Source organism: Triticum aestivum, chromosome 2A (assembly GCF_018294505.1).
Source record: "Triticum aestivum cultivar Chinese Spring chromosome 2A, IWGSC CS RefSeq v2.1, whole genome shotgun sequence".
Taxonomy (NCBI): Eukaryota; Viridiplantae; Streptophyta; class Magnoliopsida; order Poales; family Poaceae; genus Triticum; species Triticum aestivum.
The window spans coordinates 686,579,538-686,594,258 of record NC_057797.1 but is presented as its reverse complement, the minus strand read 5'-3'; the positions used below and the strand labels follow the sequence as shown (position 1 = coordinate 686,594,258).

The 14,721-nt window shown below is 49.1% G+C and overlaps 2 protein-coding genes across 2 annotated transcripts; one reads left to right on the top strand and one right to left on the bottom strand.

The window, feature by feature from the left end:
* The first annotated feature begins 1,052 nt into the window (after positions 1-1,052).
* On the top strand, positions 1,053-5,119 carry LOC123190237 (protein starmaker). Its single transcript, XM_044602849.1, has 3 exons — positions 1,053-1,591; positions 1,984-3,925; positions 4,792-5,119. Exons 1-2 carry the CDS (start codon positions 1,203-1,205, stop codon positions 3,902-3,904), a joined length of 2,310 nt encoding a protein of 769 aa, XP_044458784.1. The 5' UTR covers positions 1,053-1,202; the 3' UTR covers positions 3,905-3,925; positions 4,792-5,119.
* Positions 5,120-8,539: 3,420 nt separating this feature from the next.
* On the bottom strand, positions 8,540-11,005 carry LOC123185942 (uncharacterized). The gene is made up of 2 exons (XM_044597747.1): positions 10,329-11,005; positions 8,540-9,308 (listed from the first exon to the last, which is right to left on the bottom strand). The coding sequence occupies exons 1-2, from the start codon at positions 10,673-10,675 to the stop codon at positions 9,113-9,115; spliced, it is 543 nt and encodes a 180-aa protein (XP_044453682.1). The 5' UTR covers positions 10,676-11,005; the 3' UTR covers positions 8,540-9,112.
* Between the last annotated feature and the right edge of the window lie 3,716 nt (positions 11,006-14,721).

Genomic DNA, 14,721 nt, shown 5'->3' with positions numbered 1-14,721 from the left:
AATCTAGGATATTTCAAGTCTCTTGACAAAAAATATATTACATAGCAATAGTTTCATCCTATTGTTGTACAAATCCAAGTATGAGGTGTATTTGTGGTACTTTGAAATGTAAAAATTGCAGCAATAACATTCTTCTGTTTTGCTGTTGCAACGAGAGAATAAGAACGAGATGCGGAGCCACATGGAAAGCTTGGACGAATTGATAAGATGCCAAATCTTGGACACCAAATTATGTGTATGTAGTTGTTTTGCATCGAAAATATGTTCATATTGTTGGGAATACTGTAGTTGATTTCACCAGCTGCGTGTTAGTTATTTGGTTATTTGGTCTGAAGCTATGGTTCAAGATTAGTAACTATTTGGTCTAAGCATACAATTCCTTTTCATGTCTTGTTGTATAGTTCTCTCGACAGGAAGAGTTCCTGGAGGTTAATTATTAGAAGTGATGATATATATATATATATATGGCAGCTAATGGATGCTATTATCAAGTCTTAGTTTCTGAATTTTGATTTGGCAGACTCACTCTTTGTTTGATACAATATATCTGAAGATCCCTTTTTGCACACTTTTTAAATAAGCTCTTTACTCTTGTGTGTATGGTCAAACAATGCACTTCAAAAAATTATGTTAGTGTCTCGGGGATAGTTAACAAAATGGTGTACTTATAATCCTAGATAATCCCCATTCATTACGTATGTCACCTTTCCTTTTTTTTCTTTTGGGAATAGCACATATCATATTTTTTTCAATAGTTTTTTTGAATTTAAAAAGGTGTAGATGAACAAAACCAATAGAAAAGGGAACTAAATAAACAATTGTGAAATTCAAAAAATGAATTGAATTATGGAGACGGGCGTTGCACGTGCATACTTACTAGTCTTAATCAAAAAGATATTACCTCGTTTGAAACGAAAACACAAATGGTAAAATCTCTATATAGGACATACACGTGCACGGCCTCCCAGAATCAGACACCGACAGGTGGGCACCACGAAACCGTCTCGAACCAGTAGGAGCCGCCGCGGGGTAAAATCAGGCCCACTCATCCTCTCCTCCTCCCCCATCGTCTTCGAATTGGGGATCTCGCGTCCCAACCAAGCCCCGCAGAAAAGCCCGAACCCAACCCGCTCCAAACCTAGGGTTTCGCCGACCCGCCGTCTCGCAGACCGCTCGCCGGCGCCGGCGCCTCCACCGCCGCCATGTACAACGGCATCGGGCTGCAGACCGCGCGCGGGTCCGGCACGAATGGGTACGTGCAGACCAACAAGTTCTTCATCCGCCCCCGGACCGACGGGGCCGCCAAGGCGCCGCTCCACAACTACGATCACGACCCCGACCGCGACAAGCTCGGCGGGATGCGGCCGCCCAACAAGGAGATCCTGGAGCACGACCGGAGGCGGCAGGTGGAGCTGCGGCTGGTCGAGCTGAGGGACACCCTCGAGGAGCAGGGCTACACCGAGGGCGAGATCGAGGAGCGCGTCGAGGAGGCGCGCAAGGAGGCCGAGCTGGAGGCCGCTGCTGCTGCCGTGGTCGCGGAGGCGGGTGGTCGCGCAGGCGGCGGGGGCCCAGCAGCGCGTCCGGGCGAAGGGTACGGATCTAAGAATTGCTCATACCCTTTTCTGTTTATTTCTCTGTATCTGTGAGGTACCCTTTTGCTATGTGAAAACAGTCAGTTATCCTTTTGCTATGTGGAACTGTTGGAGAGGAGGCCAGGAAAATACGTCCATGTGCAGTTTATAATCTGATTTCTTCATCTCATGTTCGAGGATATTTCACATTGAAACATAATTGGTTCTTAAAGTTTGATTTAGTATGAAAATTTATCTACAGCTTATGTTGTTCCTAGTGAAGTACGTATAAAACCCTGGTTCCTGCTCCTGCTTGTGTTAGCGTTTTGTTATTTTACAGTTCATATGTTCAGTTGTTTGTTCTGTTGGTAGATTGTCAATAGTTTCTGATAAGACATGTGAATCTTCTCAGGTTCACGGGCACACAGAGCCACCATGTCGCAGCACGGAAGGAGAAGCAGCTTGAGACGCTGAGGGCTGCTCTTGGGCTAGAAGCTGAGGTTGGAGAGAAAAACGCTGAAGTAGACAGTGATCCAGAGTCTGGGGAGCTTGTACCTGGGAAGGAGTCTGAAGAGATAGATGTTGATGTTCAGAACGATAGGAAAGCTTCAAAGGATGGTAAGAAGCATGCAAAGAAGGGAAAGAAGGAAAAAGGGAGTGATAGGAAGAGTCACAGCAGAAGTTCTAGGAAGAGTAAGCACGGGTATGATTCAGAAGATGATTCTGAGTCTGACCATGATGAGATAAAGGGAAAGAAATACATAAAAAAATCCTTCTTAGATAGAGATGTTGATTCTAAGATTGTTCATAAGAAGGCAAAACAGGGCAAAGGCACACACCATGATTCTGAGGCTGATTCAGACAGTGATCATGGCAAGAAGGCAAAACACACAAAAAGCAATCGTGATGAGGGAAAGAAGGGGCCTGTGAAGAGCTCTCGTCATGACTCTAAAGATGAGAAGCCCAGAAGAAGCAAGTACAAGGATGATTCTTACAGTGACTCGGAGAGTGATGTCTCGTACAGTGATTCAGAGAGCGACCATGATCGAAAAAAGAAAAAATCCTCTCACCACGGTTCTAAAGATGATAAACAGGCACCAAAAAGCAAAGAGAAGGAAGCCAGTTTGGTTAAGAATGTTGATAAGCGCAAGAGACATGATTCTGATTCGGATGGTTCTGCTCATGATAGGAAAATACACCTTGATGCAGCTGTTGCTAGGAAGGATCATTCCCGTGATAAACCGAAGATTGACCCAAGGAGTGGTGAATATAAAAACAAAAGGCCTGTGAAGACTTCTCGCCATGACTCTGAAGATGAGAAGCCACACGGCAAGGTCCCTCGGAAGGAAAAGTATGCCGAATCAGAGACTGACTCAGAGAGGTATACCAGTGAAAAGAAGAAGCCTGCAAAATCATCTGTCCATGTTTCTAAAGTTGATAAGGAAGCACCAAAACATAAAGAGAAGGAAGGGAAGACTAGTAGTAAAAATGTTGATAAGCGCACGAGGCATGATTCTGATTCTGATTCTGATTCGGATGGATGGCAAAGACATGTTGACACAAAGGTAAAAAAGATAGTGGAAGAGAAAAAAAGGGTGATTAGCTCAAGTGAGAGTTCATTTTACAGCAGCAGCAGCAGTGAATCAGATGTGAGCGATGAAAGCCGTGAGAACAGGAAATCTGACAGAGGATTGAAGAATGGTAATGGTCAGAACCATGCTAAAAGGGCTTCTTACAAGAATGAGTTAGAGGAAAGGAAAAAGGGTCAAGATGGGAGAAGGAAGGAAGAGAGAATGGAGCAGGAGAAACAAAAACAGAGGGAGGAAGAGAGGAAAGAGTTGGAGAAGCAAAAACGTCTGGAGGAAGAGAGGAAAGAGTTGGAGAGGCAAAAACGTCTGGAGGGAGAGAGGAAGGAGCTGGAGAAGCAAAAGCAGAGGGCGAAGGAGGAAGAGACATTGAAAGAGAAGGAACATGAGCGGAGGAAAGGTGAGCATGGTGTGGAAAGGGGCAGCAAAAGAAAGGTTGGAGAAGATAGGCACGACCCAAATTCAAACAGACTCAGCGATGATGAAAATAGGGACCGAAAGACGCGTGAAGATTATGGTCGACAGAAAACTACAGATTCAGATAGGTATGACCCAAATTCAAACAGATATAGTGATGATGAAAACAGGGACCGGAAGAGGCATGAAGAGTACGGTCGACACAGAGCTAGATATTCAGATAGCCATGATTTAAAGAGGTCTAGATATGATGACTCTTATAATCACTCGAGGAGGGATTACGAAGAGCGCTATTCTAGAGATGAGCACAGAGACAGGAGGCATCGTTGAACGCAGAAGTTATCTTAAAATGTAAGTCTTGGTTTTTACCATTGCTTGTTAGTTTGCATCACTGGGAAGGAGTAAACACACATTTTTACCGTTTGTCTTAATGCTAATCTTTTAGGTGGTTTGACCTTTAGTCCTAATATACTAAGAAGCATGGACACGGGGACGGAAAGACGGGGATACGCATACGGGGACACGGGATACGGCTTTTTTCAAAAATAACCATTCGGGGATACGGCAGGATATACAAGTATTTAAAAAATTTAGATGAAAGATTGTTATTTAGTACTGACATATGTTGCCTCATCTTTGGATGAAAGATTTTTTTTTCTTTTGAGGATCACACGGTCACTTTATATGACCCTGCACTCAGAGCCCACATAAGGCCCAATTCCAGGAAACCCTACACAAGTGCTCCTCCAGCTGTTCCCTATCCCGTGCTCCTCTTTCCTCCCTGCCCCAGCAGCCAAGAACTGTAGCGAGGAGATGAGATGACTGCTCCTCGCCTGTACCTTCTTGCTAGTCTACGTCTTCCCTTTCAATCCACCCAAATCTTCTTTCTCCTCGCTGCCTGTATCTTCTTCCCTGCTAGCGACCGTCGAGGTTGCCAGCTCAAGCGTGGCATCCGTCGGAGGAGAGCGAAGCAGCGTCGTGGTCGCTGGAGGCCGGCTCCCCGTATCCCGATTTGCGGGACTCGCGTGTCCCCCCCCCCCTACTAGAACGGCAATACGGCAGTTTCTGCCGTATCCATGCTTTGTAGCTAATATACACTTAATAATCTCTCAGATTATTTCACTTGGGTGATAAACTTCATAGCAGCTTTTGGCTTTTTTTTGCACCCTTGTGTTCATTGTTCTTCATTCTAATGATTCTCTGTTGTCCCTCTGCAGGCATCTCATTTCTATGAAGCGAAGTGCCACGCTGGTACATCTTATTGAGCAAGGACAGTAACATTGGCGCCATTGAAGAAGGCTCAGTCACCTAGCGCAAGATTTCGGCCATATGTTTACTGCTAGTTGTCCAGCAACGCTGTTTTGCCGCTGCGGTGAAGTTTTGTTTGCTCATGTTTGTATGGACTTTCTCCTCTCTTTTGTCAGTCTTGAGTATGTAATGTGGAGGTTATATTGTTACACCGGTGGCATCATGTTGCCCAGCAACAGTGTGGGAGATGTATCTAACCTATGTTTTTTTGTCGTTGGAGATGATGAACCTTGCTAAGACTTTGTCTAAGGCCTTAGCTTGCCTTGATGCTCACTTTACAATTGCTTGATGTGACAAGGCTTGGATGCATCAGTTTGGCATCTGTTACCCACTGATTATTTCTGGTCGGAAGATTTTGGCTTGTTGCTGTAGTATTTTCTTCTACAGCGAAGAAATATCTCATATCACGGGCAACGGAATCAATACAAGCTCTTTTACAAAGAAACAACTTTGAACTCTAGGAAACTATAGTAAACAGAAGAAATTTGGCTTCACGGAAGACAACAGCATATCTTGCTCGAGAGTCGTGGCACCGGTTTCGATAATGATTCGGTTCGTACCTGCAGCTGCAGCAAATTAGCACGACTAGCAAACTGGAATGGGGCAGCTGCAACAGTATTCAGTTTCAACAATGTTGGGAGCAAGGCTAGGAAACCCAATTCGGCTCTCAGAGAGGAAATTGCACAAACTGCCTGCTTTTGGTGCTGGTCTTGCACAAAACACATACATTACATGTTTGTCGCAAGAAATACCACATATTAGGGTAATTCGTTGTAAATAGGTCGACATGATTTATGACAGTGAGTCCAGTTTGTAAGTACACCGGTGGCATACAAAATGGCCACATCAGCGAGTAGATTTTTTTATTGTTCTCCTGTGGGCTGAAAAATACAAAAAATAGACAAAGTAAAAAAAACGGTTGAACAAGTGGGCTGAAAGCCCAGATCCATACGCACGTGAACCATCTCACCTCTCTTTTTTGTCTATAAAAAAACTCACCTCTCTTTCTCCTTGGCTCGAGCGAGCCGTGACCTCGCACAGAAAGCAGGCGGCGGCGGCCGTCCCTTCGCTGGCGAAGTGTCCGCCGGTGGTCCACCCTCTCGCGATCGTGTCGCCCCCGCGGGCGACCGGTCGCTCCTCCAGCGCCTCCTCCCCGAGCTCTTCCCCTCCCTTCCCTCCTTGCCGCCGTCGCTGGCGTCCGGCGCCGGGCCTGGCCCGGGCGGCGCTGGCGGCGGCGGCCACTGGCCTTTCCCCTCGCGGGTCGCTCTGACGCGGGGCGGTGCGGCGCTACGGGGTGCTCCCAGGCGGCGGCGGTGCTCTCCGGCATGGTGGCGGGGGATCTTCTGGGCGGCGGCGCTGCCGTTGGCGGCGGGACGGCGCGGCGGTGCGATCTGGCGGCGCCCGCTCGGCCCAGATCTGGGCCCTTCGGGCCCCATCTGGTTCTGGGCGGGCTGGCGGCGGGGAGGGTCGTCGATGTGGCTTCCGGGAGGCAGGGGAGCGGCGATGGGCGGGTGGATGCTGGCGGAGCTGGTGTCGCCCTGCTGCAGCGTGGCCGGCGGGGCTTTACAGGCCTAAATCGGGCCAGGCCAGGCTAGGGGTGGCCTGGTATGCCCTGCTGCTGCGTCCGGACGGCGACCGCGACGGTGCCGGAGACTTGGGCCTCCCGCACGACGGTGGTGGAGGTAGTTCCCTCCCGCGTGGCTCCGGTGCTGCTGCTCCTGTCGCCTCATGCGTCTCTCTCCATCCTCTTGGCCTCGTGGTGGTGATCTCGATGAGGCGGCGTGGGTGGGTGGGTCAAGACCGCGGTGGCGCATGCTGATGGGCGGCGAGGTGGCTGGTTGGCTTCGGCCTGGTTGGGCAGTGGGGTTTGGAGTGCGGGAGAAATCCCTTGCCGGCTCTCTTCCGGCTCCGATGCGGTGACACCTACGGTTGCCACCATCCCTTCTTGGAGGGTGTCGGATGTATCCATCCCCCACTTCCTTTCGCGTGCCGGGGGAAACCCTAGGACACGTCCGGGCAGCAGCGCCGTCGACGTCGCATCCCTTGTTGGAGGTGCTGCTTCGTACGCGGCGGATCGGAGCCTGGGTCTGTGGTGGGTCAATTTCGGAGGGCGCGGCGGTGGCGGGTCATCCGCGCTTTGTCGAGCTGCCGTTGTTGGCATTTCTTCCTTCTTCTTTGTTCTTTCTTTTTTCTTTGGGCTTGTTGTGCTTCTCGCCCGAGCATTCCTATGTAATCGGTGTTGGTTGCTTTGTAATACAAAGCGGAGGGGGGGGGGATCTTTTTCGGTAAGTGTCCGCCGGTGATGGAGCCCATCCAACCTTCCTCCGTCGTCGGGTAAGCCTGTCTCCTCGCCCCCCCTCCCCGCCTCCCTCCCCACCTCCAAGGTCTGCTCGTCTTCCCCCTACCTCGGTGCGTGGATATTCCAATTCCATAGCGCCTCTGCACAGCATCAATGAGAGCAGTTATATTTATGGCTGGATCACTCCTGATCGCATCTTCATACTCCTTAGCAAGCCAAGTGATGTTAATCCTTAATGTGTCAGTGGTACTACCACTGCCACATGTGTGTGGTAGCATTATTTGCCTGATGCAATGCGTCTTTTCTCCCTTTATTTGAGACGAGCAAACCATGAAAGCACAAGTGCCACCTGAGCTGCAGAGAACAACCACCCTCTCATGGTTATCTTTCAAATACGTGAAGTTTCTGATGTGAGCTACTCCCCCGTCCAAAATAGATGACTCAATTTTAGACTAACTTTAGTTGGGTCATCTATTTTGGAACGGAGGGAGTATGTGATAATTCTCTAAAGCCTTCTTTAATTGTGTGACATCATGGAAGGACAAGTCCAAGGCAAACTCGAATACGCATGAGTATACCTGGCCATACCTCGGGCCGGGCCTAGCCAAGCCCGACACAAAAAACCCAGGCCCAGGCCCGGCCCGGCCCGACCAACGGGCCTGTTTTTTGGGCCCGAGCCCGGCCCGAACACCTAAAAGCCCGTCGGGCTTCGGGCCGGCCCGGCCCGACCTTCAGGAAAGCGCAAAAATGACGGGCCCGGGCCCGGCCCGGCCCGACCTTCGGGCTCAAAATCTAGGCCCAAGCCCGGCCCGGGGGCAGCGTCGGGCCGGGCCGGGTCGGGCTTTTTCGGGCCGGGTCGGGCCGGGCCGGCCGGGCCGGGCTTCCCATGGCCAGGTATACGCACGAGTGTGCGTACTACTCCTTCTATTTCGAAATAGTTGTTGTTGGGACAGACGAAGATCTGAAGCATGCATTAGTACATTGCCCGCATGCAAAAAAATTCTGAGAAGAGGCATGTGCGTGGTTTGGTCTACGGCTGCCCAACCTTCACTCGGAGTCATGGGCGCATGCCATTACGTGCTCCTCAAGTTTCTCCTATGAGGACCACGCAAAGATCATAACTATAATGTGGTCTATTTGGCATTCTAGGAATCGCATCAAGCATGGAGAAGAGGGTAGGGACCCGATGTCTACTATGCAGGCTACAAAGGAGGCTATTGCGCTCCTTCATCTGCCGCGCAAAGAGGCACAAGTTTTGTCTGGATTTGGATGGCGTCCACCGGATGAGGGCTTTGTCAAGATCAACACAGACGGCGGACTTAATCTTGAGGGAAGCCGAGGGGGTGCTGGTGGTGTTGCTCAATCTCCCTCGGCCTTGCTTGGTGCGTGGTGCAAACCTTATTCCGGGATCACAGATCCTCTCACTATGGAGGGTCTCTCCTTACGTGATGGGGTTCTTTTTGCTACTTTCCGAGGCTTCTCCCATGTGATAATGGAAGTAGACTGCTTGGAGTTGGTGACACTTTGGAACTCTCGTCACAATTCACGTTCTATTGTGGCCTATTTATTAGATGAGATAGGAGAGCTCAGTACTTACTTTACATCTTTCGATGTTCGGCATGTAAGTAGATCAGCTAATCTTCCTGCGCATCTTTGTACAAAGCGTGCCTGTGCACCGGATGTAACAGATAGCTGGCTAGATGATACTCCAATCTTCCTGGTGACCAGCCTATTGGCTGACTCATCCATGAATGCTTTTCGATGAATAAAGCTCTCCAATTAGTATGCAAAAAAAAGGTGAAAACAAACAAAAGTACAGAACTACCCCTGATTTTAAAAACAGATCGTCGTCGTCTTCCTCCAGGCAGCGCTTGCCTCCTCTTCCTCCAGGTCAGCGCTCGTCCCCGTCGCCAGCCCCTCCTCCTCCTCCCTCAACCAGCAGGACTGCCTCCGCCCCAGCTTGGTCCTCGCCGCCGTCCTAGCCTGGCCGCCTCCGACCCAGCTCGCCGCCCCGGTCCTCGCCACCGCCCCAGCCTGGCCGCCTCCGCCCCAGCTTGGTCCTCGCCCCGCTGGCCAGCCTGATCCTCGCTGCGCCCCCGCCTTGCACTCCAGGCAGGTAATCCTCGCCTTGAATTAGACAAAACAAGATCGATTCAGTTAAACATCACAACTGAGGGATTCACAATAATTAACAGCAGAATTTGAGGAATCAGTAGAATAAATGAGGCAGCTGTATAAGGTGTATGTGCTGCAAGTGTATCATGGAAGAGGAACTGAAGAATATGCATGGAGTATAAACTGCATTGTACACTAGTCTTTTGTCTTTGTATTCCAAATCTGGAAGCAGGCAAAGGTCTTATTTAATTACCAAAAATCTGCTTCTTCTTTCTGGTAAATGGCTTGCATCATCCTTGGATGAACTGCATTGGAGTATTAAAAAAAGATGAACTGCATTGGAGTAAATGGCTTGTTTGCTTTTTCAAAGAGCAAATTGTTGACTGTTTTATCTAGTGGGATCATAGAAGCATCTGGGAAACCCATCATAGCAGCATCACTACACAAGTCAAAATATGATTGCTACTCCATCATCATAGTAGCAAGTTATGAATAGAGAAGAGAAGAGGAGAATAGAAAAAGAGAAGAGAATTACTCCAAATTCTTTAACTAAAAGAGTTTGCTACTCCTAATTAACTGAAAAAGTTTCAGTTAATTACCTCTAAAAGTACTCCTATAATTAACTGAAGAAGAGAAGAGAATTACTCCAGATGGAGAAACTACAGCAACAATACACTACTCCTAATTAACATTAGTTTTAATTTAGTTAACACTTAACTGAAGAAAAAGGTTTCATATTGCACTTAATTACTGGAGTAGAGTATTCTGCTAAATACAGATGTTCACTGATTTACTCAAATATGACAGCAGCAGTAATGTTCAGTAAACCCTACACTACACTAAATTCTCGAATGACCCGTATACTCAAACTGATTAAACAAGTGACATGACCTCAATGGAGAAATCTCACAGAAAATAAAAGGGGACAACATCAATGTGAAGGTGTTGTTTCTTGACAAGAAAAAGCATTGGAGTGGCGTACTGCGAGGATTAGATAAGCAGCAAAAAGGGAGAGATGAAGGAGTGGCGTACTGCAGCTGTTGGCGATGGACTGGAGGAACGTCGTTGCAGATCCCAGCCACAATTTTTAGCTTGAGGCTATTCAGAACATCTTGAAATTCCGGATCAACGGCGGCAGCGCCCACCCACCGCCGTCCTTGGTCTTCTGCTCGTCGCGCCAGCAGTTGCCGCCGGCCCTCCTCACGGCGGCGGCGGCTCCCGCGGGCGACACGCACGCGCGCTCGTGGTCCGCGGGGAACCTGTGCTTCAAACACAGCTTCTGTCCGCACCCCTTGCAGTGGCTTGTGTTGGAGAAGGTAAGCGTCTCCTTGCACTGCCGAGCGGGGCAGCGCGGCTTGCACTTCCTGGCAGGGTCGCATCCCCGGCGCGACCTCGCGTGCGCCTCGAGGATCTCCGCGTCCGACTTGTCCGGCCGCCGCGCTTCGGATCCAGCCACCGGCGATAAAAATCAAATCTTGAAGAGGGAGAGGCAACGGCGTCTGGCAACATGGAAAGGCGGCGACGACGCGAGAGGGAGAGGTGCCGGCGGAGGCGCTGCGTGCGGGGTAGAGGTGCCCCGGCGACACGCACGTGCGAGGGGGAGGCGCCGGCGACGCCTGCGAGGGCGACTCGGTAACGAGCTAGGGGGGTGAGCGAGAGGGAGCGAGAGAATGGGTGAGCGAGTGGGAGGGTAATTTCGGAAACGACAACTATTTCCTAACGTGACGAAAATTGTACTAAATCCCCCAACAACAATTATTTCAGAACAGAGGGAGTATATATTAAAGAAGAAGAGCCAAGACGGTTGATACAACGCCTTTCAGCAACGTGCCATCCCAATCCACCGTGACAACACAAATAACTAACCCGCCTTGCCGGTACTCAAACTGCTCGTGTGCATTGCTCTTGCTCTCATCATAGTAGGCATGTGGGCTATGTGACAAAGTAAAAATTTACAAATATCATTTGGATGTGATTATGGACACATCAAAATTTTGTTAAGATTCTTTTGGCATTTCAAAAATCATTTTCGCACGTAGGAGCACGTGCAGAGCTGAATTGGGTTTTCGGCAAGGCTAGCGTTTCTTGAAGTGCATCCATCTGCTAGGTCTTGCTGTTGCCCCACTCCAGCTCCATGAATTTCTTCATCCATCCGTTGACGATTTCAGAGGAGCGTTCATCGTTTAGCCGATTTGTTTGTGCAAGTGTTGTCGTTGAGCCATTCTTTGCTATGTGAACAAAATGGATTTGCTGCAACTGCGAGGGTTATCCAAAATAAGTACCCAGGCGAGGTAAATGCTGATGGCCGGAGGGTATATGTAGGGTGCTTCAAATCTTGCGCAGTCCTCCCATGCATATATATACCACTTGTTCAGGTTGTGCAGTTCATCATTTTCTTTTTCAGGAACAAGCGACTTTTGCCTGTTATTTTCATTAGGTAATTACATACTACTCGCTCCTTTCCTAAATATCAGTTTTTTTAGAGATCTTAATATGGACCACGTACAAATGTATATATATGTATTTTAATGTATAGATTAACTTATTTTGCTCTGTATGTAGTTCATATTGAAATATCTAAAATAGCTATATTTAGGAATGAAGAGAGTATTATAAGAGAGAGGGGTGGGGTGGGGTTACGAGTTCTCGCCTTGACCTGCCAGCAGCCTAGCCTTGCTCCCAATGTCCTTCTCGAAATAGGCTCTCATCCCGTTTTTTATATAAAGCAACACATCAAAGTACACGGCCGAACGATACAACATGATGAAGAGACCCTCTTATAAAACAGATCAAAAGATAAACATGAAGCCTGGAACAAGCCTAACACGTCGCTGAGTTCCGACCGAAGACGCCTGAGCTCCATGACAACACCCCCAAGAGGGTGACGGCGCATAGTGTTGCCACTGCCTAGTCCAAGCAAACAGATAAAGGTTTTCACCCGGAGCCATGGCACAAGATCAAGACCCACAACGACGACTTTAGGAAGCAAGCGACACCCACAGGCGTCACCGTCGCTGGTGCCAGATAGCGCAAAGCTTTCGCTCGGAAACTCACCTACACCACCAAGTGGAGCCGCGGTCATCACCACACCGAGGGACATCCCATCCAGACCAGATCTGGGCACTGCCTGAGCAGACCAGAGCCTCCTGACACTACATCCTTGCCACTCACACGAAGAGGTGGAGTCACCACCGCCACCATGAAGCCTGCCGGAAAGCCAACTATGGAGCCCACCATCTGGGACCGCCGCCCCGACGTCCATGCCCCTAGACACTGTCAACCATCCACTTCCCGTCCACTCAACCACGGTAGGAGGAGCGAAAGGCACCTCCTTTCACTCCTAGCCCGACATCAGTCACCGGTTTGAGTTGTTGGCGCCTCCACGGTAGGAGGCGCCCACACCTACGCCCCTAGCCGGTTTCGGTGGACCAGGGGTATACAACCCAGTGAACGCCGACGGTCACCGCCGAGCAAGCTCGAATGCCGCCATGTCCGTGGTCTTCAACATCGACTCGTCGGACGAAACAACAACACCTAGAGAGCCCGACTTGGACCGGCTTCACAAACATGTGGCAAGCAAGGGGAGCACAATGAGAAAGCGCGGACTAGGTCAGCCCCCCGGTACTTGTGCACCGCTGGACGTTGTCCACCACCACGAACTAGATCCGTGCCACCCATCAAAGAAGTCGGTGACCCGGATCGCACTGCCATTGAACCACAACAGCCGCACCGCCCCACCCCACCGGCACCCGAAGGACCTCCGGCAACACCGCCACCGACCATCGTGCCCACGAAAAGGAACCATGCCATCCGCGAGCACCTCCCGAATCGAGCCCAACCCCCCGACTAGCCTTGGGCCCAAATCTCGTTCATTCAAGCACGAGCCCAAGGCCAATCCCATGAGAAGGAGTGATGACCCACAAGTATAGGGGATCTATCGTAGTCCTTTCGATAAGTAAGAGTGTCGAACCCAACGAGGAGCAGAAGGAAATGATAAGCGGTTTTCAGCAAGGTATTCTCTGCAAGTACTGAAATAAGTGGCAACAGATAGTTTTGTAATAAGGTAAATTGTAACGAGCAACAAGTAACAAAAGTAAATAAGGTGCAGAAAGGTGACCCAATCCTTTTTGTAGCAAAGGACAACCCGGAACAAACTCTTATAATGAGAAAAGCGCTCCTGAGGACACATGGGAATATCGTCAAGCTAGTTTTCATCACGTTCATATGATTCACGTTCGATACTTTGATAATTTGATATGTGGGTGGACCGGTGCTTGGGTGTTGTTCTTACTTGAACAAGCATCCCACTTATGATTAACCTCTATTGCAAGCATCCGCAACTACAACAAAAGTATTAAGGTAAACCTAACCATAGCATGAAACATATGGATCCAAATCAGCCCCTTACGAAGCAACGCATAAACTAGGGTTTAAGCTTTTGTCACTCTAGCAACCCATCATCTACTTATTACTTCCCAATGCCTTCCTCTAGGCCCAAATAATGGTGAAGTGTTATGTAGTCGACGTTCACATAACACCACTAGAGGCTAGACAACATACATCTTATCAAAATATCAAACGAATACCAAATTCACATGACTACTAATAGCAAGACTTCTCCCTTGTCCTCAGGAACGAAGGTAATTACTCACAAAGCATATTCATGTTCATAATCATAGGGGTAATAATATGCATAAAGGATCTGAACATATGATCTTCCACCAAATAAACCAACTAGCATCAACTACAAGGAGTAATCAACACTACTAGCAACCTACTAGCACCAATCCCGGACTTTGAGACAAGAATTGGATACAAGAGATGAACTAGGGTTTGGAGATGAGATGGTGCTGGTGAAGATGTTGATGGAGATTGCCCTCTCCCGATGAGAAGAGCGTTGGTGATGGCCATGGTGATGATTTTCCCCTCCCGGAGGAAAGTTTCCCCGGCAGAACAGCTCTGCCGGAGCTCTAGATTGGTTCCGCCAAGGTTCTGCCTCGTGGCGGCGGAGTCTCGTCCCGAAAGGTTGCTTCTTCTTTTTTCTCATCGAAAGACTTTATATAGGAGAAGACGAACGTCGGAGACCCACTAGGGGGCCCATGAGGTAGGGGGGCACGCCCTGGTAGGGGGGCGCGCCCCCCACCCTCGTGAGCAGGGTGTGGGCCCCCTGGACTTCATCTTTGGCGAGGATTTTTCTTTATTTTTTATGATATTCCGTGGAGTTTCAGGACTTTTGGAGTTGCACAGAATAGGTCTCTAATATTTGCTCCTCTTCCCGGCCCAGAATTCCAGCTGCCGGCATTCTCCTTCTTTATGTAAACCTTGTAAAATAAGAGAGAATAGCCATAAATATTGTGACATAACGTGAAATAATAGCCCATATTGCAATAAATATCTATATAAAAGCATGATGCAAAATGGACGT